Source organism: Rutidosis leptorrhynchoides, chromosome 3 (genome assembly GCF_046630445.1).
Source record: "Rutidosis leptorrhynchoides isolate AG116_Rl617_1_P2 chromosome 3, CSIRO_AGI_Rlap_v1, whole genome shotgun sequence".
Taxonomy (NCBI): Eukaryota; Viridiplantae; Streptophyta; class Magnoliopsida; order Asterales; family Asteraceae; genus Rutidosis; species Rutidosis leptorrhynchoides.
The window spans coordinates 82591219-82615579 of record NC_092335.1 but is presented as its reverse complement, the minus strand read 5'-3'; the positions used below and the strand labels follow the sequence as shown (position 1 = coordinate 82615579).

The window sequence follows — 24361 nt, the reverse complement described above, 5'->3', positions numbered from 1 at the left end:
TTGCTTTTAGATTGGACTTAGGATTGGGTAGTGACGAAATCCCAATCACAATGCTCGGTTTTATGTAGAATTTAAATGCTTTGGGTCGAAAGTGTCTTTTGGGTTATGTTAAAAAGAGTCATTGTGTTCCCGGGGTCGTCGTGCCCGTCGTTGATTTGGAGTGTGTTTGGCGTGTAGCTTATTGGAGCTTATGGAAGCTTATGAGAGCTTGAGCTTATGATTTTAATAAGCTCCAAGTCATAAGCTTTGTTTGGTAGACAAAAAAAATAGAGCTTATGAAAATCATAAGCTCTGAAAAAATAAGCTACTTGTAGTAGCTTATGGGTGTGTTTGGGTGACGAGCTTGTTGGAGCTTATGGGAGCTTATAGGAGCTTGAGCTTATGATTTTAATAAGCTCCAAGTCATAAGCTTCGTTTGCTAGAGAAAAAAAGTAGAGCTTATGAAAATCATAAGCTCTGAAAAAATAAGCTACTTTTAGTAGCTTATTGAAAAAAGTAGAGCTTATGAACTGTAAAATAAGCTCCAGCTAGTTTACCAAACACTTATAAAAAATAATAAGCTCCAGCTACCAGCTTAAAAAATAAGCTACAGCTCCAGCTCTATTTCATAAGCTCCAGCTCCAGCTACAAGCTCCAGCTCCAGCTACTTTCATCCAAACACACCCTATGAAAAAAAGTAGAGCTTATGAACTGAAAAATAAGCTCCAGCTAGTTTTACAAACACTTATAAAAAATAATAAGCTCCAGCTACCACCTTCAAAAATAAGCTCCAGCTCCAGCTCCTGCTCATAAGCTCCAGCTCCAGTTATAAGCTCCAGCTCCAGCTACTTTCGTTCAAACACACCCTTAAAGTAACTTAAATTATGTATTTATGTTTTTCTTTTTGTGATATGTGATACTTTCTGGATACCTTCTCTTATTTGCAGAGGCGGAGCTATGTAGAAGGTAGTGTGGGCACGAGACACCACTGAAATACGCGATATAGTGAAAATTCTTTTAGATTTTTAGCTGGTGACACTAGCGGATAGTGTAATTTTTTTTTAGTGACACCACTGAAATAAGACATTTAGTAGAAATTTTGTTGAGTTTTAACCGGTGACACCACTGACCACCAATCCTGGCTCCGCCCCTGCTTATTTGCATGATATGCTATTTGTTGATGAAGCTTCACATGCAAAAGTCTTCAACTGGAGATTTACCTACACATATCACATCTATGTGAACAAAGGAACAAATCACAGCCATTTTCTATGACTAATTATTCCACTTGCATGTGAAACATATCACAATTGACAAAACTATTTACCAATAGTTCTTCGTGTTTTCAATGCAAATAATAAACGGTGACTTCTAAATGTGAGTCACCAAACGTGGGCTACCGTCCAACAGAGTATTTTTTTTTTTTTTTTTTATGAGTTACGAGGGTGTAACTTTGTTTTAAGAAGAGGATTGAACTGATTAGCGCAAAAGGCTGTTACAATAATTGTTTGTTTACGAAATTAACACGAGTGTTTCACCTTCCTTTCATTGTTTAACATTTTTCACCCCGAACAAAAGTAAATTATACTCGTATTAAATAAGAAATTATCCAAAATAATTATCTCATTTTAACTTTTAATATTCAAAACACTTTTTTTTTTTAACTTTGACATTATATATTTTTATTTGTACTATATAGTATATTTGAATTTGAATTATTTGATTATATAAATGAAGTGAATTTTAAACGTGTTTTCATATAACATAGACAAAAATGTTAAAAAAGTAAAAAGAAAGACTATTAAAAGTCAAAATTGAACAATTATTATGAAATAGATTGAGTACTTTCGAGTAATTATACATTCTCTTACCAACGAACGTTTGCTTCAACGGTATCAATCCTCAGTATGAAAGTGGCCGCGATTAGTTGCCAAGCAACCCGAGTTCAATTTCTGGGGGCGAAAGGTTTTCTCTCCAATTTTCCGCGATTAGTTGCCAAGCAACCCAGGTCTCACGATTAGTTGCCAAACAACCCGGGTAGGAGTTTCCTTCTAGCGTGTATGGGTGCAAATGATGAGGGTCGTTGAAATAAATGATCCAATGATGCAAATTCGCCGTTCAAAAAAAAAAAAAAAATACATTCTCCTACCCGTTTAGACTAATTATCATTTTATATACTTGACATTACTAACAAATCATGAGAGGAGATAGGATAACTACATGTCATATGTCTTAAACTTATGTAGTAAGGAGAATTGGTGGTCGAGAAGCTTAGATAGGACAATAAATATCATTTCATGTTCTAAATTGCGTAAATTTAAACAAAGTAGTACGAAAGTAGGATTTACGAAATATCCAATAATATTGATGTGTTATCAAGTTATATTTTGAGAAGAAAAGAAAGTTTATGAAAAAAAAAACTTATGTTCACAAGTTTTTGTTTCGGAAGAAATGTAAGGAAGATATGAAGAATTGTCTAATTTCCACTCATTACTCTTCTTTCATTTTGGTATAATTCAATTTTTTTTCACTTCATTCCTTTAATTCCATTTCATTTATTTGTTTACAAAACTATGTAACAGTCGACTCTTTTGAGGCAAGTTAAACCCAAAAAACTAAACTAATTTGAATTAACGTTTTTAAATGACTTTGACTCTTATGAATTGTTTATTTATTTATTTTATTTTTTATGAATTGTTTATTGACTCCTTTGAGTTATATGTGACTCTTGTAAATCGTTTATTGACTTTATTTAGGTGTTGTGATTTAACAAGTTTTCAATAGTAATTTACAGGAATCGAGTCGAATTGTTGGAGGTTTTATTAAAATTTCGTGTAAGGTAAAATAATCGATAGCCGGATAAATCACTGAATCGTGGTATCACTTTCCGAAAGTAATTATTCGACCCTTATTGCCTGGGTTACACGAATATCACTTTGGGATAAGACAGAGATTAGTTATTGTTATTGGCAGTAAACAAGAACTCTTTTGCATAAGAGTATTAAGGTGTTTTTGTATCTATTTTTTTCTCATGAATGATAGTCCTTATTTATAGGCACCCAAAAACAAGTATTATTCCACGATGGAGATGTTTCACTAACTAATTTCCTTTTCAAATCTAAAACAAATCCTTTTCATAAAGTTGTTTGTTTTATTTCCAACAACCAAATCAAGGAAATCGATTAAATCCTTTTCATAAAGTTGTTTGTTTTATTTCCAACAACCAAATCAAGTAAATCGATTAAATCATAGTGCAGGAATAATACTTTCGTAATCACTCAAATTTGTGATAATGGAAAACCACTTTCGGGTCCGGTTAATCTATCACTTAATGAGTGTACACTCCGTACCTCCTAACCCATTTACAAGTGTAGATTAAATCCCTCAATTACACTAAATTTCCGACACGAATTACAAGCCATGAGTTATAAATATATGTGGATGTAGTTTGTTTTATATACTTCAAAAAATTAGCTAATTTGAATATTAAGTACTGTATTTTTAGTATATTTTTTTTTTGAAAACGTTGTTTCCAAATATTACCGAACTCTCATACGTTAAGGGAAATACTTGACTATTCATATTTCTTCAGGGGTTTATAACGACGCGTTTACGTAATCTGTAAACTTCGATTAAAAACTCCATTTTTTTTGCTACTTCACAAAACATAAAATTAGGGTTTTTTTCATCACTTGAGCTGAATCAAGTTATCGATTATATACAATTGTTTTTAAATCCAACAGATTTGAAATGAACTGCGAAGTTTGCCAACTCAAAGAATTGGTATTTAATTGCATACATTATTTAACTGTAATTCCACTATATATTTCGTATTATTAATTGATGATAAATGATAACTTTCGTCTTCTACTTACCTTCTGTTTATTGTACTCCTGTTCTACAAATTTTGTATTTTTAAAGTAAATTTCTGTTTATTGTAGGATGTAGAGTACTTTGAGATACGTGAAGTTCTTCGCTGTAAGTTGATTGTGTTAATTTGATCTCTTTTATTTTCACAAATTTTGAAGTTGTATTTTAATTTTGAAGTTCCAATTAAAATCCATCAGTTTGAGACACGTATTATTATTAGGTTAAATCCATCAGTTTATTTTAATTTTGAAGTTGTATTTTGTTTATCACAATTCTACATATCACCATTTTATAGCATAATTGAGTCCAGGTCATGCTTAATTTATTGGATACAAATCTACAATATCTAATTATACGAACAAGTTTTTTTGTTTCGCCTTTATGTTTATCAGTTTATGGAGTATATGATATATGATTAGGATCATATTCGGATGATTATTAGTTAATTATTAACCTTGTGACTCTCAATATTGTTTGTATGTTACATAACAAGTAATCTGTCATCCTACTATAATGCTTTCAGGCATCCTGCACACAATTTTCTTTCATAGAGCATTAGGTCTGGTGCGGCCCAAAGATGTTGACTTGGAACTTTTTGAAATTACATATGTAAGTAGTATTTGCATCCTTGGATCATATTTGTTATAATTCCCTTATAAGTTAGTTGAGTATATCATATATGTGTAAGCTTGTGTTATCTCTCAATCATAAACTATATAGTTGGGTTGCTACTGATGAAGACCATTGAAACAAGCTAATATGATGCTTTTATGTTCTCATAAGATTCTTATATTGCAAGTTTTTTTTGCTATAGAGATGATTGATTCTTGCTTACCAATTCTGAACAAACAATTAATGTTTCATCTGATTAATATGCCACAAAATATGTCACCACTTGTACTAAGATATACCTCTATGTTGTGATTAGACCTAGCAACAAGACCCAAAGCTTCAAAAATGAGTCCATTGGGTTTACTTGAAGACCCAAATGGGTCCAAATCACATAATATCAAAAACTACTTTTAAGACCCAAATGGGTCCAAAATCACATAATAGTAAATTACTTGAAGACCCAAATGGGTCCAAATGAGTTTACTTCAAAAGATTCTATTTCGAGATGCGATTTCGAGGCGTGTATTTCGAAGCATGCCCACTTTCAACGCCCGGTTTCGACCCGGCTTTTCGGCGCGCGTTTTCAGCGTCTGTTTTGGGGGCGCGTTTTCGGCGCCCGGTTTCGGCGCGCTTTTTCAACGCCCGGTTTTGACCTGCTTTTTCAGCGTCTGTTTTCGGCGCGCTTTTTCAACGCCCGGTTTCGAGGAGCTTTTTCGACGCCCGGTTTCGAGGCGCTTTTTCGACGCCCGGTTTCGAGGCTCTTTTTCGACGCCCGATTTCGGGGCGCGCGTTTTCGACTCTAGGTTTTGACGCACGTTTTAGACGCCCCCTTTCAATGCCCAATTTCGAGGCGCGTTTTCGACGCGCGTTTTAGACTCCCGGTTTTGACACACGTTTTAGACGCACGCTTTCGACTCCCGGTTTCGACCCGCCTCTTCGGCGGGTGTTTTCCGCGTGCATTTTCAGCGTTTGGTTTGGGCGCACGTTTTCGGTGCCCGGTTTCGGGGCGCTTTTTCGACGCCCGGTTTCAGTGCTTTTTCAACGCCCGGTTTCGAGCGCTTTTTCGACGCCCAGTTTTGAGGCGAGTTTTCGGCACGCGTTTTCGACTCTTGGTTTTGACGCGCGTTTTGGACGCCCGGTTTCGACCTGCCTTTTCGGCAAGCGTTTTCCGCGCGCGTTTCCGACGTCTGGTTTGGGCGCACATTTTCTCTGCCCGGTTTCAGCACGCTTATTCGAAGCCCGGTTTCGGCGCACTCTTTCGACGCCCGGTTTCAGCGCTTTTTCGACGACCGGTTTCGAAGCGCTTTTTCGACGTCCAGTTTCGAGGCGCGTTTTCGGCGCGAGTTTTTTAGGGCGCGTTTTTGACTCCCGGTTTCGACCCCCCTTTTTGGCGGGCGTTTTCCGCGCGCGTTTTCAGCGCCTTTTTTTGCCGCCCAGTTTCAGCGCCCTTTTTCGACGCTCGGTTTCGGCGCGCTTTTTCGACGCTCGGTTTCGAGGCGCGCTTTTTCAACGCGCGTTTTCGACAGTCTTTTTTCGGCGCGCTTTTCAACTCCCAGTTTCGACGTGCGTTTCCGACGCCCGTTTTTGAGGCCCACTTTCGACGACGGGTTTCGACCCGTGTTATCGGCGCGCGGGTTCGGCAACCGTTTTCGACGCCCGGTTTCGCAGCGCGTATTCGAGACGCTTTTTCGACTCCCGTTTTCGAGGCGCGTTTTCGACCCGCCGTTTTCGACTCGCGTTTTTGCCGCACATTTTCAACACTCGGTTTCGATGCCCGGTTTCGACCCATATTTTTGGCGCGCGTTTTCGGCGCCCGAATTCGAAGCGCGTTTTCGAGGCGCTTTTTCGACGCGCGTTTTCGTTTCATGTTTTTTATGCACGTTTTTCACCGCATTTTCGACGCGTCTTTTTCGGGGCACGTGTTCGGAAGAGATGAATCAAAAAATACAAATAAGAACAATTTTACTAGCCCGACCCAACCGACCCGGGTCTCGACCCAACCCATTCGACCCATTTTAATTTTGACCCATTTCGACCCATGACCTGTTTCGATCCAAACCCATTTGATCTTTGACCCAACCCAACCCATCTCGGCCCGTTTGCTGCCTATAGTTGTGATATTGTAATGCCTATGAGCATACGAGTGGCTAAAATATACTGAAAGGTTAAAACTTTATGTTGATTATAGACATAATCCTTGATTGTATTTGGGTTTATAATTATTCTTGTTAGGGTCCATATTACTTGATGTTGGAAACGTTTTAGGTGCAATGTGGTGATGCAGAGCTTGAGAAGAAAGTAGACGAGAAGATCGATATGTTCATAGACAGGGTGGAAAAACACCCAAACAAGAAAAACCAGGTTTCAAAATCAACCTTAATCTTTCTTGTGTATTCTGATCAATCACTGTTGGTGTCTTTTAACCATATAGGCCGACCCGTGTAACTATGTCTCTTTTTGATGTATTTTTTATTTTATACAGATATGTTTATCTTTCTTTGAAGTAAAGAACAAACAAGCAACATGGTTCACACACAAAGTTGAACACTTATACTGGGAGCAGTGGTATATAAACTTAAACGTTGCCCAACATCCTAAACCACATTCTGGAAAATCGCATCATTCCAAATTAGTTCTAGACCCTGGTATTATGATGGCTGGTCGTTAAATACTGAATATAAAGTTTATGTTTGTAACGAGCTTTTAATTATCTAACAAAACATATATTATGTACAGAAGAAGAGAGAAATGCTCGACGGGCAACACTCGAGTCTACTCTACATGAAGTTATGTTTCAGATAATTAAATTTGTAAATGAGAAGAAAGATCATATTCCCCCAATACCGAATATGGAGGGAGTCTCATTTCCCTATGAAATTACTATTTCAAGGTTAGGCTTAAATTATGAATTACTTTTTTGTTGTGTCGCGTGCGCTCAGTATGTTGTTAAGTTGGTCGTTAGCTAATCTTTAGGCTGCTGCCTTAATTTTAGTTCATCAGATTCAGCGTTCGGGATGGACATGTTTAAGAGGATGCTCCAAACTGGGCATCCTACGATGCTCAGCTGATTTTTTAAGCTATGGGAGCCACTGATGTTTGTTTTGCACACGTAAGTTGGTAATTATGTAAAATTTAGTAGTTGTGTAAACGATAATTTGGCTATAAGTTGCTTTATTTAATATGTTCATATGTACAAATTGGTTCACAGTTTTTCATTTCTTTTGTAATTTATGTCTGTACGATGGAATAGAATCCAGCTTCATGGCTTAATGTGTGTTGGTTACTTTTTCATTTTAAAATTTGGGATTGCTTTTTTTTTCTCAATAAAAGTGGGTTGAAGTTTATTGCACCTGTTGATACCTTTCGAAGTACTTTCTAGTGTGCGCTTTAGTTTTCAAATGTCTCGGTCAGCGTCACGGGTCTGTGTGTTCTAATGGGCCATAAGCCCACAAATGCAATTCATGGGCTATGGTGGCTAGGGGAAATAATATGGATGGATTTGTTAGTTAACAACTGACAATTGATTATGCTTTAGTGAATAATAATCCAGTAATGCGGTTATTTTTGCATTAGAACACATGCTTCAATTCACATACATGCATAAAATCAACTACAAATTACATAATAAACATAAATATTGAAACATCAAGATTCACAATACAAAACAAAAGCACTCGTTAATCGAATAGCAACTAAAGATCTCGGAGTTCCTTAAGAGTAATCGGTGACACATATTTCGGGTCACCTGCAAGCAATTGCTTAGATATGAGCAAATTCGCAGCTTCACTCGGGTGATAAGGATCCCAAAACACGTGTTTATCTCTATCCGTACACAAAGTAGACGTTGGACCACAAGGAATTATCCCTGCATACTGACCTCCATTGCCACAACACGCTTTGCTCGCGGTTTTAAACCCTACAAACATTAAACGACAAGATTTGAACTTAACTTGAATAAGCTGATTAGATAAAAAAATGTGATGGATTTGATTTATTACCATATTTGGCATAGTTGGTGATGAGCTCCATGACTAAATCGTAGACGTTGGCATGAACGAAAGTAGCTCCTGGAAGATCGTCATTCAATTGCGCGACCAAGTCTTTCAATTTAGCATTGTATTGAAGCGCAAGTTGATTAGGTAGCGCTACACATTCATCCTCGTTCAGTTGATTGATCGTTCTCTGGTATGGAATGCATCCGATCGGCCCTACATTTCCCAATATGAATTTTCGTGCGTCTAATTGATAAAGTCTCTGCAAATCATTTCAAACACGATTAATCTTAAGGTTCTGTTATAGTACTTATACATAAGTTCAAGTTCCATAAGGGTGCTTACAGTAAGCTGAGATTTGAGCTGATCAATGAGAGTATCGACAAATGATTCGGGCGTTTGTGAAACCCTTTCTCCGATCGAGAGAACTGGCATCAAATAATTATTAAGGAAATCGTTAGAACCAATCGTGACTGAGAAGATTGATCTCTTCATGATGTGTTCTTTCGCATTTGAAGTACCAATAAGTTTATCAATCTGTTTTCTTGTAATGTTGAAATAATCAATCTGAATGTCCATTGATAATCGATTCACCTATACCAAAAACACATCATATTAGCATCATCAAAACGATAAGTCGATAATTATATCTAGCGATTATATGAAGCTTAAAACTTACGAAAATTCGCCCTGTTGCGTTCATGATCCCTCCACCACCAGAAGCATAATTTACACCGTATAACAAAGTTTGTCCAGTGGTATTTGGATCAAGAAACGGTACCGCATAATGTTGTTGCCCTAGTTCCTCCCCTATTAAAAAGTTACATATAATTAGTAAATCAATGGGTCATTGACCTAGCAGTACGTACAAAATCTCATAAAAAAATCATGCAAGTATATATTCGACGTAAAAAAAAAGAAAATGAACAACCAAAAAGAATGTTGTTTAGGATGCATGATATATACCAATGATGTCACCAATGGTTCTACCATTGGTGTATCGACCGGTAGGATTTCCACCGGATGGTTTAAAATCGATTCCATTAGGTTTAATGTTTGCTTTAGATAAAGTTGGCAAAAAGTTATTATTTCCAGCGTCCACCAATGAATCGCCGAAAATATAAGAAGCTCCCAAAGCTTCACCTCCATTAGTATCTGTAACAGCAGCAGCAACTGAAACTAGAGTGATAGCAATTAAAATGGAAGCCATATGGTTAAAAGGAGCATAAGCATGATCCTTAAAAGCCATTAGATTAATTGTAGAGAAAAGGTGATGCGTGAGGTATTATATATAAAAATAAGGTTGATTGATGTTGATGAATGTGAATTGTGTTTGGTAAGACCAGATGGGAAGAGTTTGTTGATCAACTTTAGGAATGGTTATTAATGTCTTTACCTGTTTTGACTAACTATAAACTGCAACAGAACATATATTTCATCTCTCTTATTACATAATTCATTCTACAGTAATATTTTTATAAAAAAAATCATGTTAAAATCTCACTAATAATATCCCAGTACTTTTATACATAATTTTTGCTTAAAATCTTACGAATAACGCTTCTTTAGTTTATTGACAATGTGTGATTTTTTCTATTTTTCTACATATATGATCTGCATTTTGTCGTTCAACTAAATCATATACAATGTACATGTTCCAATTGATGCATATATACATGACACGTGGAGAATTTATGTACACAAATGATATAATAATCTTTTTGAAGTTTTTTCAAGCATAGCCTTTAGAACTGTAGAAGATGCAATATGCGATTGAAACTAAACTTGAGATTGCGAGCTATAAATAATCTGGAAAATTTTCGATTTGCGAATTGTGTTGTTCATTCAAATTGATTGAGGAGTTTTGTGTACTTTTAGTCAAGATTGGTGATAAATTTAAATGATAACAAATTAGAATTTTCTATAGGAAGTTATTTGCGGTCAAAGTATGTTTCAAAGTCAAAATCAATGAAAACGTCGAAATTGAAGGTCTTCGAAGTCTTATTTCAAAAAAATAATTGGGACAAACAGCCTACACCGGAATGAGGGCATGGATCAAATGATATAACCATTCAAAAAGATATAACCATTCAAAGTTGGGTTGCAACTAAAAAACTTTTATATATATATTTGGTGCGTGTTGCGATGAAAATAGTTTGTCTCGATGTTATCTCGACAACACGCATATGCACGTGTCATCACATATCGTGCATGGTGCGTAGTGCTGAAGATGAAACATTTTTGTTGTTATGATTTTTTTAATTATGATTTTTCTATGGCATATTACTACTCGTATTACTTTACTAATATAACTAATAGATAAAATTTTCTTATTAGTTATGAATAGTACTATTTAATATTTCATTTTTCACACATCCAACCCCCTAACTTTCATTAAAATACAAATCGAACCCCCCATTTTATAGTACTATTTATTATTTCATTTTTCACACACTCAACCCCAAAACTTTCATTAAAATACAAATCGAACCCCCCCATTTTATACCTATATTCTAAAATATTATTTATCCCATCACTAACACAAAAAATATTGAATAATAACACTCACCACGCTACTACTGTGCTACTTTTTTTTTTGTCTCAAACGATAAAAAAACAACTTTAATAAAAGGAACAACCCTTGAATGCTACCAAAAGATGTCGAAAAATATTTTTTTATACAAAATAGATCAACTAACTTTAAAAAAAAAAAAACTCGAACGCTAAAAGAAGCAACTTTCACAAAGGAACAACACTTCAATGTTAGATGTCGAAATATTTTTTTTTTTTACAAAATATATCAACACTTTTTTTTAACTCGCATTCAAAACGGAACACCCGGCACGAAGCGAGGACTCCACAACTAGTTATTAACAATTTATAGAATAGCTAGGGGCATTTTGACCAATTTTCGCTAGAAAATGGTCTAAGCCCAATAGGCCCATTAATCAAGAGCCCAGAACGAACCTACATACTCTGGAAAGTTCTACTCCGTAATAAACTTTTTTATAATAAATAAAAAGCAGTTGTAATACTCATTTACTTCCCCTACAAGCAAAAGAAAAAGGGAGAACACTCGCAAAATATCACAACTTCCATATCTGTTTTTGGTTGGAAAAGATATTGAATATTGAGGCTACAAAGATAAAGAAAAGAGGAGAACTATTGGAATGGACATGTGAGCACCGATTGCCTTTCTTTTATTTTTATTGATTAATTGATTAGTGCTCATGGACAATGATGTTAGTACAAATGTACAATCTTTTTATTGATAAAATTTAAAAAGATAATGATAAATATCTATTAAAATATATTAAGACAAGTCAATTCAATTTTATAGATGAGCTCGGTTCATTAGAATTTATCTAGAATTTATGTATCTATGTTGATCAATGAAACATAACACCTCACCGGGTTTTCTATTATTCAACATAAACCTATTATTCCACATAAACCTAAACCTGGCTAAATACTAATGGACGAGTCCATCTATACAATTGGTTGGCTCTCCTAATATATTTTAATAATATCTAATGTAGGATAAAAGTGGTAGAAAGTGAGTACACTCATGCTACGTTTTTTTATAATTTGCATGTTGTTTGCATTTATCAGTCATGGTTCATGATGTTAATAATGAAGTAATGAAATAATGATGATGATTTAGAATGCAATAAGTATAGTGTACTTCTTTATATACTTTAAACACCTTCTATTTGTTTTTTCCCTACATTCATATTCATATATTCTTTATATATACTTTAAACACCTTCCTATATTTACTTTTTTCCTACACACACATATATGAATTTTTAATGGGAATATTCATTATTCAAGGTCATTTACATGTGTGAGTGTGACTCTATGTGCATTCTTTTCTTCTATACAAAGCAAACCTTCTAAGTTCCAAGTGTGTATAATATTTTTCCATCATACTTTGGGTCCTAAAGTTTCAATAGAAATGTTCCATTCCAAAACCTATTTATTGCTTTTGCTTTTTCAATCAAAGGTTTATATATAAATCTTTTGTTTAAAAAAATTTTAATAGTTGAAAGCTAACACAAGTACACAACAAGCATACACACCACCCTTTCTTTTTCTACTTCAATTTCACACTTTCTTTGAATCTTCAAGATTCATAAATCATAATCATGCATATTTCACTTCGATGCGCTTTACTAATGTTTGATAAGAAGATAAGAAGAAAACATGAATCGAACCGGTCCAAAACTGTGATCAAAAGTGACCCATCAGAAGCTAAAAAATTGCAAGAAACTAAACTCAAAGCTGCTCTTCAACAAGCATCTGAATATGGGTCACTTGTTAAACCCCAAAGTACCGATTTATCGGAAGTAATCGACATCGAACACACAGGTTTTGAAAGATCAAGATCACTTGCAAGATTACAAGCTCAAAAAGAGTTCTTAAAAGCAACATCTTTAGCTGCAGACACAACATATGAAACAGAGGACTCTATAACTGATCTGAATGAAGCCTTCTTGAAGTTCATAACAATGTATCCAAATTACAAATTGTCCGAAAAGATCGATCAGTTGAGAAGTGAAGAGTATGCACACTTGGCTGATAATAATGATTCTAAGGTCTGTCTTGATTATTGTGGATTTGGGTTGTTTTCATTTCTTCAAGTTGTTCATTATATGGAATCATGTGCAGTAAGTTTATCTGAAATAACTACAAATTTAACCAATCATGCATTATATGGTGGTATGGAGATAGGTACAGTTGAACATGATATTAAAACTAGGATCATGGATTACTTAAACATCCCTGAAAATGAATATGGTTTAGTTTTTACAGTTAGTAGAGGTTCAGCATTTAAACTTTTAGCCGAATCGTACCCTTTTCATACGAATAAAAACTTGTTAACTATGTTTGATCATGAGAGTCAGTCGGTTAATTGGATGGCTCAAACGGCTAGACGAAAAGGCGCAAAGGTTCATAGTGCTTGGTTCAAATGGCCTACACTTAAACCATGTTCAACTCATTTAAGAAATCAGATTTTAAACAAGAAAAAGAAGAAGAAAAAAGATTCATCAAAAGGACTTTTTGTGTTTCCAGTTCAATCAAGAGTTACTGGTGCTAAGTATTCATATCAATGGATGTCATTTGCACAACAGAACAATTGGCATGTGTTGCTTGATGCAGGTGCATTGGGCCCATTAGATATGGATTCACTTGGGCTTTCTTTATTTCGACCCGATTTCATTATCACCTCTTTTTACAGAGTTTTCGGGTATGACCCGTCGGGATTCGGATGCCTTCTTATCAAGAAATCGGTTACGAAAATCCTTCAGAAACAATCAAGTCATTCTGGTATAGTCAAAATTAGCCCTGTTTTTCCTTCGTTATATAGCGAGTCGACAACTGGATTACCTCAATTCGAAACGACCAAATTTGATGACGTTATACCTGAAAACAACACTGCAGTTCAACTACCTGCATTTTCTGGTGTACTCAGTCCTCATCTAATGAGCAATGTATTCGAAACCGAGATCCAACATGGAAGTAATAGCCCTGTTTATGAAGAAAATGAAATCTTTTCTGTTATGAAAAGTCCTGTTTTGACTGAAGATGAATCGCCTGAGGACTCGATGTGGATCGATTTGGGTCAGAGTCCATTAGGGTCACAATCACAACATGTGGTGCCTTTACCACCACCCTTATGGTTCACAAGAAAAAAGATAACCAATTCGAAACCTCAAAAAAGGACTAATGTTGAAAAAGTTGACAACTTTATGGTAAAAACTCGTAGTCCCGAAATACAAGAAGAATCTGAAATCGAAAGTTCTGTCATACGTAGAGAAACCGAGGGTAATTTTAGGTTGTTTGGGACACGGGTATCGTTTGGTTATGAAAATAAAAGTGACGAAGAACAATATGAATCGGATAGAATGGAACCCGAAGTAACATGTAGGCATCTTGATCATGTAAACATGTTGGGACTTAGCAAGACTACGTTTAGGCTTCGGTTTTTGATCAATTGGCTTGTGGCTAATTTGATTCAATTGAGATTTCGTTGTTCGGATACTGAAGATTTCGTTCCGTTGGTTCACATTTATGGTCCTAAAATTAAGTATGAAAGAGGTGCATCTGTTGCGTTTAATGTTAGGGACAGAACGATGGGACTAATTAGTCCTGAGATCGTTCAAAAAATGGCGGAAATAAATGGGATTTCGCTTGGTGTTGGTATTTTAAGTCATGTAAAGATTATACAAAGTACGAAGAAGGATTGTAGAGGTATTGATGTTGCTGATACGAAGATTTGGAGACCGATGGATGATGAAAATAATGAGGGGGGTGGATTTGTTAAAGCTGAAGTTGTTACTGCTTCACTCGGTTTTTTAACTAACTTTGAAGATGTTTATAGATTATGGAGTTTCGTTGCGAAATTTCTTAATCCGAATTTCGTTAGAGATTATGGACTTTCAACTGTTAAGGAAGGTGAAGAGTCATCAACTCGGTAACGTTTTTCCCACTAGAAATAGGATTTACTTGTAGAAAAGATTAATGTTATATGCTTATTGCGTTACGATGCTCATGTAAACAGAAATAAAAATAAAATCATGGTGGATTTGAATGTTTTACATGCTGCATAGTACAAGTTTTTTTAGAGGGTTTGAACTTTTGAATGTTTTAAAAAATCAAGTATCAAAATTAGTATGCATCATTTCTAGAAATTTGTAAAACAGATGATGTAACTTTTCATGCCAGACAATCCAAGAATTCATAAACAGATTATGCAAACAAAAAATCGGCAGGGTAATCTGATTTCACTACAGAGCAAACACTGCGCGCAAGTTAAAATCTTTAACTGAAAAAGTTTAGCGAGTTTATTTCCGCCATGTGTCATATGGAGATGTTTGCCAAGTCGACTTTGCCAAACGTCTCCATTTGACACTTTTAGTGTCACACTCCCAAACAGATCCTTTCTATGCTTCTTAGAATACTCCGTATAACATTACTATTATATATATATATATATATATATATATATATATATATATATATATATATATATATAAGAAGCAAATGATTATTCGTGTTAAAAGAATTGTAAGATACAGTAATATCATCCACTATTTGATTCATATTGAAATAGTATACAACTCAACCAAACAGTTGCTGAATTGATGTTAACATACATAAATGTTGTAATTGCTACAAGTTTCACAATGTTTAGATATAGTAAGTTTTTTCATTAGGGTTAAGTTTGTTACAGTGAAACAAGCTCTGGTATGATGCTTGAGTTCAGGTCATTGGGAAGTATCTTACGGTGCGTTTGATTGCTTCTTAATTGAATCGTTCATTACTGAACATGCATTTAACGTGTTTGTTATTACACATGAATGACAGATGATGTTGAACTGTTATTAACACATGAGTGACAAATATAATATATACTCACAGCCAAGGGCGGACCTACCCTTTACCAAGTGGTAGCATGAGATACCACTGAAATACACAATGTAGTAAAAAAAATTAAACTTTTAATTAGTGATACTACTGGATAGTGTAAATTTTTTTGTGTAGCACCATTGGATAGTGTATTTTTTTGAGATTTTAACTAGTAACACCAGTGATTATGATTTCTAGATCTGTCACTGCTCACAGCAAGCTTAATGAAATGCATGATATCCACCACTTTAAAATACAAAAATTATGTTGAACTCCATAGCCATCGAGTCTATAGGTTACTATTTACAATAATCATAATCATTATATTGATAATACTAATACCTGCCCACCTGAGTCCTGATCCCAACATTTAATAGCGCCATGCGGTTCTCTAAATAAGTCAATAAATTGATTAAACTCCATAGCCAGTGAGTCTATATATTCATCATTAACATACAGTTCATTTCTTCCTTCTAAACAACAACAAGGAGTTAGGATTCTGAGAACAGTATTATCCTATACCTTCATATTTTCAAAACTTGATCAAGCTGCAAAGTCAAAGTATGAAACCACACGGCCGTTTGACTTTGCCGGAGAATCCAGTCAACTTCCTAATAGTCATTCTTGAAGATACCTTATCTACTGGCATTGTAAGTACTAATTCTCTTTAAAAGTACATATATAATTTGTATTGGTAAAATTTATATGAATATTTGTAAATGTTATATATGAGCAGAGGATACCAGAGAAGTTCACAGAGAAGCATGAAAAAGCTCTTTCAAATAAGGTGACACTCAAGGTACCAAACGGTGACGTTTGGGAAGTAAAGTTAAAGAAGTCAAACGGTGACGTTTGGCTCAAAAAGGGGTGGGGTGAATTTGCTAAGTATTATGGTGTTAAGTTTGGGCACTTTTTGATGTTCAAATATGAAGGTTTGTCCAAGTTTGATGTGGTTATATTCAAGCCGAATGCAACTGAGATAGAATACCCTAATAATAATAAAAAGGATGATCATGTCAAAAATAATGTGGATAAAGATGCAACAAAAGATCCAGTCTCTTGTTCTGGATTGAAAACTGTTAAGTCAGAAGATGAAACAGATGAAGAACATGAGATCAAGAAAACTGGTTTGTGGAATACTAAATACCATATGAACTTTTATTTAAACATATTTTATGAAGTAAGATTTTAATATTTTATATTTGACTGTAAGTGTAGGAAAAAAACAAATCATGGAGGAAGCCACAAGGGCACTTGAAAAAGTGAAAGCTGATTTCAAATGTGATAAGCCTTTCTTCATGGTGTATATTTATAGAGCAAGTGTTAGCCACCAAAGAGGAGTGGTAAGTTCTCTATATCTGGAATTTATATTCTTGATAGTCAATATAAGTCAATTGAAATTATCATAAGTTTTGGCCTAAACGCCTAAAATATTCATACTTTTAAATGGTCTTGGCTAATTAAGAGAAAAACAATAAAACAATTCTTATTGAAGCAACAATATAACACTTCATGAATCTTTCTCATACATGCAGTTAATACCAGCCGAATCCAGAAAATTACTGAGTCGTCACGAAACTTTTTTGCTTCAACTTGAAGATGATGATGATGATGATGGACAAAAGACATGGGAGGTTGATTATAGTAACAATTATTTAGGAGATGCTGATTGGCTGATGTTTGTGAAAGACAATGGGATTAAAGCTGGGGATGTCTGTGTTTTTAAGTTAATTGACAAACGCCAAAATGTTCTTGCCGTTGCCATCTTTAGATCTGCAGCTTAAAACGTCTTATGTTTTACTCCGTATCTATTTCCTTTTGACCAGAAAATGCAAGTGCTTTCATGACCATTAATGATGAATACGAACTAGTATTAAGCAGGAAGAAATTTTACTGTTTTGTTGTTTTACCGTATGTTGTATGTTGCAGTTGTTGGTTAGGGCTAGATTTTCTCCTGTTGTATCGGTTTGTACTATGTTGATCATCAGATCCGTTTTTATATACTGTAATATTTATCTTTTATTGCCAAAAAAAAGCAAATTACTCTTTTACTTGCATGCTTAATTTGCTGCCTATGAAAACAAGGAAAAGAAAGTCATACAAGCAAATACAAACATCATATAAATACACTTGTATCATCTAAAAATTGATTCATTTTGGAATTATATAATACAACTCAATCAAACAGCTACCAAATTCAAGTGGGATCATAACAAAACATGTCTCATTCTTGTCGTACTTGTCGCTCTGTTCACGTGGGGCGAGGCTTTTATATACATTCGTGAGTTTTTGGTATGATCATTGGGAATCGGAACTTGCATCGGAGCTATACATTGTGTATTCATTGAAGTTAAAGTTCGGTTTCTCTTCATCCCACTTAACTATCTCCCTTGCATACTTAAGCGCTTGATCCACACTATTAGGATCTAATCCCTTAACCACTGAAACAAACAACTTACGATCGGTAGTAAGCGATGAATACAACTTCTTAAACTTGACAGCAACATAATGTGAAGCCATTTGTCCCATTGAAGGACTATGGTTAATGTTGTTGCTACTGATGTTTTTGTTGTGACTGTTTCGGCTCACTATTGGTTGGAAATCAGAGAACCAATCGCAGCAAGTTAACGGGACCCGTTCAAGTTTTTCCTCGAATATGTCAAACTTGTTTAGTACGAGAAGAAACTCCATTTGATCGTAGGTCGGGTGTGTTACGATACTGTTAAAAAGTTTCTTGTTTAGTAACATCTTGTTTACCAAGTTCCCATCTGCATCTGTAACGTATTGATCGAAATCACTTAACGAAACACAAAAGATTACTACTCGGACGTCTTCAAACATCTCTAGCCATTTGCAATTTTCACCAAAGCCTCTTGCTTGTACTCTTATTAGTTGGAACCTATATGAAGGGCGGGTAAATGTTATTATCATAAAAAGATTAATACTTTTAGAACCAGAGTCATAGTTAATCTTACAAACCTGAGTATAGAACTATGTTGATCAGTGATGTCATTGCTTTCATCATCTGGTAATTGTGGGAATGAGAAATCGACACTAGAGAGCCCGTTTGAAGACGTAACATGTTCAGCATACAATATATCAACATCTGAAGGCGTATAGTCTGCTCTTGATATGGTGACCGCCTGATATTTCATACGTATACTTAGAAACTAAAGCTTTGTCATTAACATTAAGAATTAAAAAAAAAAAAATACGCTTTTTTCAATTATACACTTATACCTGTTCCAGAAAATAACTAGACACGCCAGGGAGTGTTTCAAGTTCGTTACGCCGCTTGTACGTGGCCTGCATGGCGGGATGATTCCATAGTTCTTCAACTACTGGTGCGTATTCACGTGTGGCGGCTGGGAATATGTCTTCCAAATTACCAGCCACCATAGTTTTAAGAAGCCAGTCAGAAAATGATTTCAATCTTGGGGGGATGGAATAGATAGTTTTCTCATCATCTGTAACCTCATTTCCTGATTAAAATCAGAAATTATTATGTATTTGTCAATCAAAATCAAAATATCATAAGTACAGTATGATTAACAACCATATATATCTACCTATAGATACAATTCTCTTCATTTCATTCAATGCTTCATCTTCAAAACGCTCACGGCCTTCAAGGAGAATCCCAAGGTAACCATAAACGTTAGTCTGAATTATAAACTTGATACTTTCACGTTCTTCTTCACTGAAAGGTATCTCTTTGTACAAGATCTTTGCCTAATGAATAACAAAAACATAATACCATTCCATTCCATCATCATATAATATAAATAATAATTAATCATAACCTATTCAGCAGAAATTAGAAAACTTGGATGGAATTAAAATTACCTGCTTGAAAATGGTACTTGTACCAGATCCACAACATCCAATTAAAAGCAGTTTGTGAGGTGCAATCAGGTCAAAATAGTCCGGCACCGATTGACCAAGTGCGTTACTCGATTGCTCTCCAGTGGGATACACCGTCTTAGATGGAACCGGAAGCGACAACACAGCACAAACCAGCTTTGTTCCAGCCTAAAAACATATGTGTTTAACAAGCAGTTGAATGAAATAAACAAACAAGAAACAGAACACGAAAATCTTGATATAAAACTCACTTTTCCCCATATATATCCTCTTGTATTTTTCTGTCCCTCTTCTTGATATGAACCGTCATCATTCACCCAAAAGTGTGGATTACCAGCACATTGTACTCCAGATAACTAAAACATTCAACATTGAACATGATCAATGCTTTTACATATGTTGTTCGGGTAACAAATTTTTAACATATGTTGTTAAATCATATATACATCTATCTATTATTTCTGTTATTAATAAACATATAAGGCAGATTTAGGGATAAACCTGTAACATTCTTAGTTCAACTTTTGTTATCTCACGACCATTAATGAAAACACCTGTGTTTCCATTACTAGCATCGGGTAAAATTGGTGCCCCAACATTTAGATGGGGACTAATTATCTTCGAAGGCTTCTCGCCCTCCTGTATTAAACATAGATCAAAATTAAACCTTTTTTTTTTTAATTCAATTAACACAAGAAATAGCTAAGTGTACAAGTTCTTTCAAAAGATTAAATCTTTACCTTTCCCCAGAGACCAGACACCTTATCATACCAATAATTCCCAGGTTTAAGCTTTTTTGGAGGATTAGGACAGCTTTGCAGTATGCTGAGCTCATCATGACAAAGCGGTTTTCCATTTACACAAACGTATTCTGAAGGTAATTGATTAACAGCACACAGTTTTTCAGCCTTCATTACTTGTCTAACTTCTAAACTATTAAGAAGTCGTTTCAACATCCTAGAACATTTTCCCAATTTACCCCTCTTTGATTCATCGATCGAGTACCCAATGCAAGTAACACACTTTCTTCCCTCGGGCATCGACCCCATTGCTCTAAGCACACAATTAACACAATACTTTGCATTACAAACTATACAAACTTCCTTCTCTGTAAACCTATTTCCTTTACAACATCGATAACATGCACCTTTTCGTGTCTTCGCGTCTGGTTCTTTTTTAACGCGTACAACCTCAGGTTGCGCCTGATCAAGCTCATCGATACAACCCTCGTCCTCAGACTCGATATCACGAGACGTAATCAACGAATTCTTCCTCAAATCACAACCAGATTCATCCTTAAACTCACCCGTCTGCCATGAAGACACGCGCGAAGAAGGATACTCAAAACTCAACCCGGACCCGTTTGAAACCCAATCAGGATGGTTCAATTCGTTAAATTCCGAACTCTCTTTACAAGCATTCAACGCCCGAAAAGCTAACGAATTTCCCGAAAACTCCCCAGACTTACCGAAACTATCCGAAAACCCTAACGTGCCCGAACTCTCACCTCTACCTGATAACTCATACGAATGATCATGACTTGAACCTACACCCATAGTACTACTACTATTAATCATATCCAAAAACTCACCTGAACTCCTTTCCTCAAACCCACCTTCATGAGCAGGAGACACAGTGGTTTCAGTTTCGGTTTGGGTTTCAATACCTAATCCTAAATCTTTGGAATGGGTATCATTCCCATTCCCATTATCTCCGTTCACATTACAAATACAATTTTTATCATTATCTGAAAATGAGATAACAGAAGTAGGAGAAATAATAATAGTTTCGGTAGTACCTACTTTGGTGAAGTTGGTCGTGACGTCAGATGGAAATATAGGTTGTACAATAGGCATAGAAGATAGTTTATTACTTTTAATTTTATTATTATTATTATTATTACCAGAAGAGTTGTGTGAAGCAACAACTGAAGCAACAGGGATGTTGTGGATATTGATTGGAACAGCTCGAGGTAGTCCATGGTGTGAAATCGGAGGGCCTTCGTATTCTAAAGCAAACGAGTACGGCGGTGGCGGTGGTTTGTTGTCGAAAACCATTGTTGTTTAGTAGTAACTGAAAGAGCAAACCCTAATTTGAAAGAATCGGTAGAATTAGAAGATTAAGAGTGGAATTGAAATGAAATTGAAATTAGGGGTGGAATTGAAAGCGTGAAGGAGCGTGAAGGAATCAGGATGTGGTGGATTGAAGGGCGTTCAGATTAGGTTAATTTGGAGTAAGGAAAGGAGATGAAGATTGGGGTTTTGGGAAAGTAAAGAAAGAATGGAAATAAAGTGAGAGAGAAGAATAAGCATATGATATGATATCAGTGAGAGGGTGACAAGAGAATTTTGTCTTTTTTCCATGGCCATCGGAATTTTATTTTTTATATTATTTTTCCATTTATAATTATTTTTATACAGTACTAATTTATTTTATGTTTATGTTTTCACTGTAGAAATCCTGACTATTTTTGAGTTTATAGTTGCGAATTTTTGGCAATTCTATACAAAACTCAAAATCTATTTTAAAGCTTGTAATGCGTTAATATCCCTAAGATCTAATTTTCTGTTTCTTTCACTCGATTCTTTTATTGTGAAGTCAGTTATGCCTCATAGGGCTAGATTCAAACAGAAATTACCAAAGATACATAATTTAAAAAATGAATTATTTAATTTTGATACATGTGTAAATAACAAACATAGATATAAATATTAAATTTTACATTGTTGGCAAACAAAAATTAATATATGTAAATGCATTTTAAATGATCCATTATATATAAAGTAATCAAATGTATTCACATACTAAATGTGCACATATCAAAGAATTATTGATATAATGCTAATGCAAAAATCCTCTATTAAAAAGGTGGTGAACAGTGAACTCAAGTCTAGAGATGAATAACTTGTAAATCTTTATGAAAAAAAAAATTATGTAGTTTGTGAGATTGTTTTTGAAAACTCAATAAAATTTTAAAACAAAATGTGCACATGAGAAACAATTAATGTAAATTTGTTTTATCTTTCTCAAACTAATTTGCTTTTAACTTTAATCTATTTTTGATATTGACATGTGACTTAATCTGCTCACATGTAAAAAATTTAACATTTAAATCCTCGTATCTATTTATATTTCTAAAATATCCGTTTAAACTTTTGAATATTGTAACAACCCAAACCAAACCACCATCGAACCCGCGGAAAATATCAAAAAAAAAAAAAATTTGTTTGTTCAGGTACTGGCGCGGCGCGCCAGTACCCCGCGCGGCGCGCCGATCTGGTCTGTCCAAAAAGTCTTGAAACGTGAAAAAGATTGGCCACTTCCCGACATAATTAGACAAAACGCTTTTAACAACATGTTCAATTATGTACAACTAACACTTTTCAAACATAAAATAAGTTTTACAAAGCGGGGCCCACATCGGTCGTTTTACGAGTTTAATACATAATGAGAGTTTCGACCGCAAAAGTTTAAATACCAAACGACCCTACGAGAATGGTGTTTGGGGTTAAACTACCCAAGTCTCGGTCAAACCCCAAAAGCTAATATCTCCAAAAGCGTCCCCTAACACGACGGGATCTCTACTCCAAACAACGAGAGGGTAAGCAATGCTTAGTGAATGCAATAATTACACATACATATATATAACTCATCTATTTGCAATCACAATCACCAAATACCTCATACGAACTTGTAACTCAATTAGCATGACATCGTACCCAAAACACTTAACAAGTCGTACATTAACACAAAACCGCATTAGCATATACTCAACACAATGTATATATGTATATAAACAATATGCTAAATAATCGACAATCTCAATATGGTTAACCATAAATGCTATGGTGCTACCGGCTCGTGGTTCACACCATACGCAATTGAGTCATACTCTTTTATAGTGCTACCGGCTCGTGGTTCACACTCGATGCTACCGGCTTGATGTCGTAGCGTGGGGGTACGAAATAGTACTATATTTTACTACGAAATACGTTACAAATTACACAAGTTTTAATTATTTATTTACAAATGGGATATACCTAAACCTTGCTACAACACTATAGGCAGTGTACCTAATCGTAGAGTAGTATAGTTTTTAGTAAGTCCGGTTCGTTCCACAGGGAGCGGGCTTATTGCACACTATATTTTTAAACAACTATATTTATACAAATATATATAATTATATATAATAATATATAAAAGGGGGTTTACCGTTTAATGACCGGTTTGTCGATTTATATTTTAAGCGAAGCGTATAGTAAATGACTATATTTAACCAATATAAAATAAATAACAATAATTAAAATGACAATAAATAAAAGTACGAGGAAATATGAAATAAAATATATTATGCTTATTTAAACTTCCGTAACTATGATGTTTGACGTTTTGATTTTAATTTATTGTCCTGGGTTAATTGTCCTTTGTCCTGGATGTATTTGAAACCTATCTGGTTTTTGTCCACAATAGTTCATCGATCATAATTATAAAATGCTCGGCAAATTTAACCTTATGCCCGAAGTCAAATATTTCAACTAACTGGGGATTCGAACTGTAACAAGGTCTTAATACTTTGTTTAATGAATACACCAGGTTATCGACTGTGTGTAATACAAGGTTTTAATACTTTG

At 35.0% G+C, this 24361-nt stretch overlaps 5 protein-coding genes across 7 annotated transcripts; 3 read left to right on the top strand and 2 right to left on the bottom strand.

Moving 5' to 3' along the window:
* The first annotated feature begins 3632 nt into the window (after positions 1-3632).
* Positions 3633-7773, top strand: LOC139896410 (autophagy-related protein 101-like). Of its 3 annotated transcripts, none has more exons than XM_071879045.1 (7): positions 3633-3762; positions 3921-3957; positions 4373-4458; positions 6727-6822; positions 6944-7106; positions 7201-7351; positions 7454-7773. In XM_071879045.1, exons 1-7 carry the CDS (start codon positions 3730-3732, stop codon positions 7527-7529), a joined length of 642 nt encoding a protein of 213 aa, XP_071735146.1. In that variant the 5' UTR covers positions 3633-3729; the 3' UTR covers positions 7530-7773. The 3 variants fall into 3 exon arrangements, with proteins under 3 accessions (XP_071735146.1, XP_071735147.1, XP_071735145.1); XM_071879046.1 differs by having other exon boundaries at positions 7198-7351; positions 7462-7773; XM_071879044.1 differs by having other exon boundaries at positions 7198-7351.
* A 367-nt stretch (positions 7774-8140) lies between these two features.
* On the bottom strand, positions 8141-9702 carry LOC139900143 (GDSL esterase/lipase At2g23540-like). The gene is made up of 5 exons (XM_071882941.1): positions 9420-9702; positions 9133-9263; positions 8799-9047; positions 8460-8715; positions 8141-8377 (listed from the first exon to the last, which is right to left on the bottom strand). Exons 1-5 carry the CDS (start codon positions 9700-9702, stop codon positions 8154-8156), a joined length of 1143 nt encoding a protein of 380 aa, XP_071739042.1. The 3' UTR covers positions 8141-8153.
* Positions 9703-12593: 2891 nt separating this feature from the next.
* Positions 12594-15030, top strand: LOC139896409 (uncharacterized). The gene has a single exon (XM_071879042.1). It carries the CDS (start codon positions 12602-12604, stop codon positions 14933-14935), a length of 2334 nt encoding a protein of 777 aa, XP_071735143.1. The 5' UTR covers positions 12594-12601; the 3' UTR covers positions 14936-15030.
* Positions 15031-16394: 1364 nt separating this feature from the next.
* Positions 16395-17787, top strand: LOC139896408 (B3 domain-containing transcription factor VRN1-like). The gene is made up of 4 exons (XM_071879041.1): positions 16395-16516; positions 16603-16993; positions 17085-17209; positions 17402-17787. The coding sequence occupies exons 1-4, from the start codon at positions 16430-16432 to the stop codon at positions 17648-17650; spliced, it is 852 nt and encodes a 283-aa protein (XP_071735142.1). The 5' UTR covers positions 16395-16429; the 3' UTR covers positions 17651-17787.
* Positions 17788-17925: 138 nt separating this feature from the next.
* On the bottom strand, positions 17926-21994 carry LOC139896407 (extra-large guanine nucleotide-binding protein 1-like). The gene is made up of 8 exons (XM_071879040.1): positions 20471-21994; positions 20232-20369; positions 19982-20086; positions 19713-19898; positions 19436-19598; positions 19107-19348; positions 18846-19009; positions 17926-18765 (listed from the first exon to the last, which is right to left on the bottom strand). The coding sequence occupies exons 1-8, from the start codon at positions 21785-21787 to the stop codon at positions 18165-18167; spliced, it is 2916 nt and encodes a 971-aa protein (XP_071735141.1). The 5' UTR covers positions 21788-21994; the 3' UTR covers positions 17926-18164.
* Positions 21995-24361: the final 2367 nt, after the last annotated feature.

Excerpts from the sequence above, each read along its gene's own strand:
- LOC139896409 (XM_071879042.1), top strand. The coding sequence starts at position 12,602 with ATGCATATTTCACTTCGATGCGCTTTACTAATGTTTGATAAGAAGATA.
- LOC139900143 (XM_071882941.1), bottom strand. The coding sequence starts at position 9,702 with ATGGCTTTTAAGGATCATGCTTATGCTCCTTTTAACCATATGGCTTCC. Across the intron at positions 9,048-9,132 it reads ACGCAACAGGGCGAATTTTC|GTGAATCGATTATCAATGGA; the intron begins GTAAGTTTTAAG and ends TTTTTGGTATAG. Across the intron at positions 8,378-8,459 it reads CACCAACTATGCCAAATATG|GGTTTAAAACCGCGAGCAAA; the intron begins GTAATAAATCAA and ends TAATGTTTGTAG.
- LOC139896408 (XM_071879041.1), top strand. The coding sequence starts at position 16,430 with ATGAAACCACACGGCCGTTTGACTTTGCCGGAGAATCCAGTCAACTTC. Across the intron at positions 16,517-16,602 it reads ATACCTTATCTACTGGCATT|AGGATACCAGAGAAGTTCAC; the intron begins GTAAGTACTAAT and ends ATATATGAGCAG. Across the intron at positions 17,210-17,401 it reads TTAGCCACCAAAGAGGAGTG|TTAATACCAGCCGAATCCAG; the intron begins GTAAGTTCTCTA and ends TCATACATGCAG.
- LOC139896407 (XM_071879040.1), bottom strand. The coding sequence starts at position 21,787 with ATGGTTTTCGACAACAAACCACCGCCACCGCCGTACTCGTTTGCTTTA. Across the intron at positions 19,010-19,106 it reads CTAGTTATTTTCTGGAACAG|GCGGTCACCATATCAAGAGC; the intron begins GTATAAGTGTAT and ends ATGAAATATCAG. Across the intron at positions 18,766-18,845 it reads CAACATAGTTCTATACTCAG|GTTCCAACTAATAAGAGTAC; the intron begins GTTTGTAAGATT and ends CCCTTCATATAG.
- LOC139896410 (XM_071879044.1), top strand. The coding sequence starts at position 3,730 with ATGAACTGCGAAGTTTGCCAACTCAAAGAATTG. Across the intron at positions 3,958-4,372 it reads GATACGTGAAGTTCTTCGCT|GCATCCTGCACACAATTTTC; the intron begins GTAAGTTGATTG and ends TAATGCTTTCAG. Across the intron at positions 7,107-7,197 it reads CAAATTAGTTCTAGACCCTG|AAGAAGAGAGAAATGCTCGA; the intron begins GTATTATGATGG and ends TATTATGTACAG.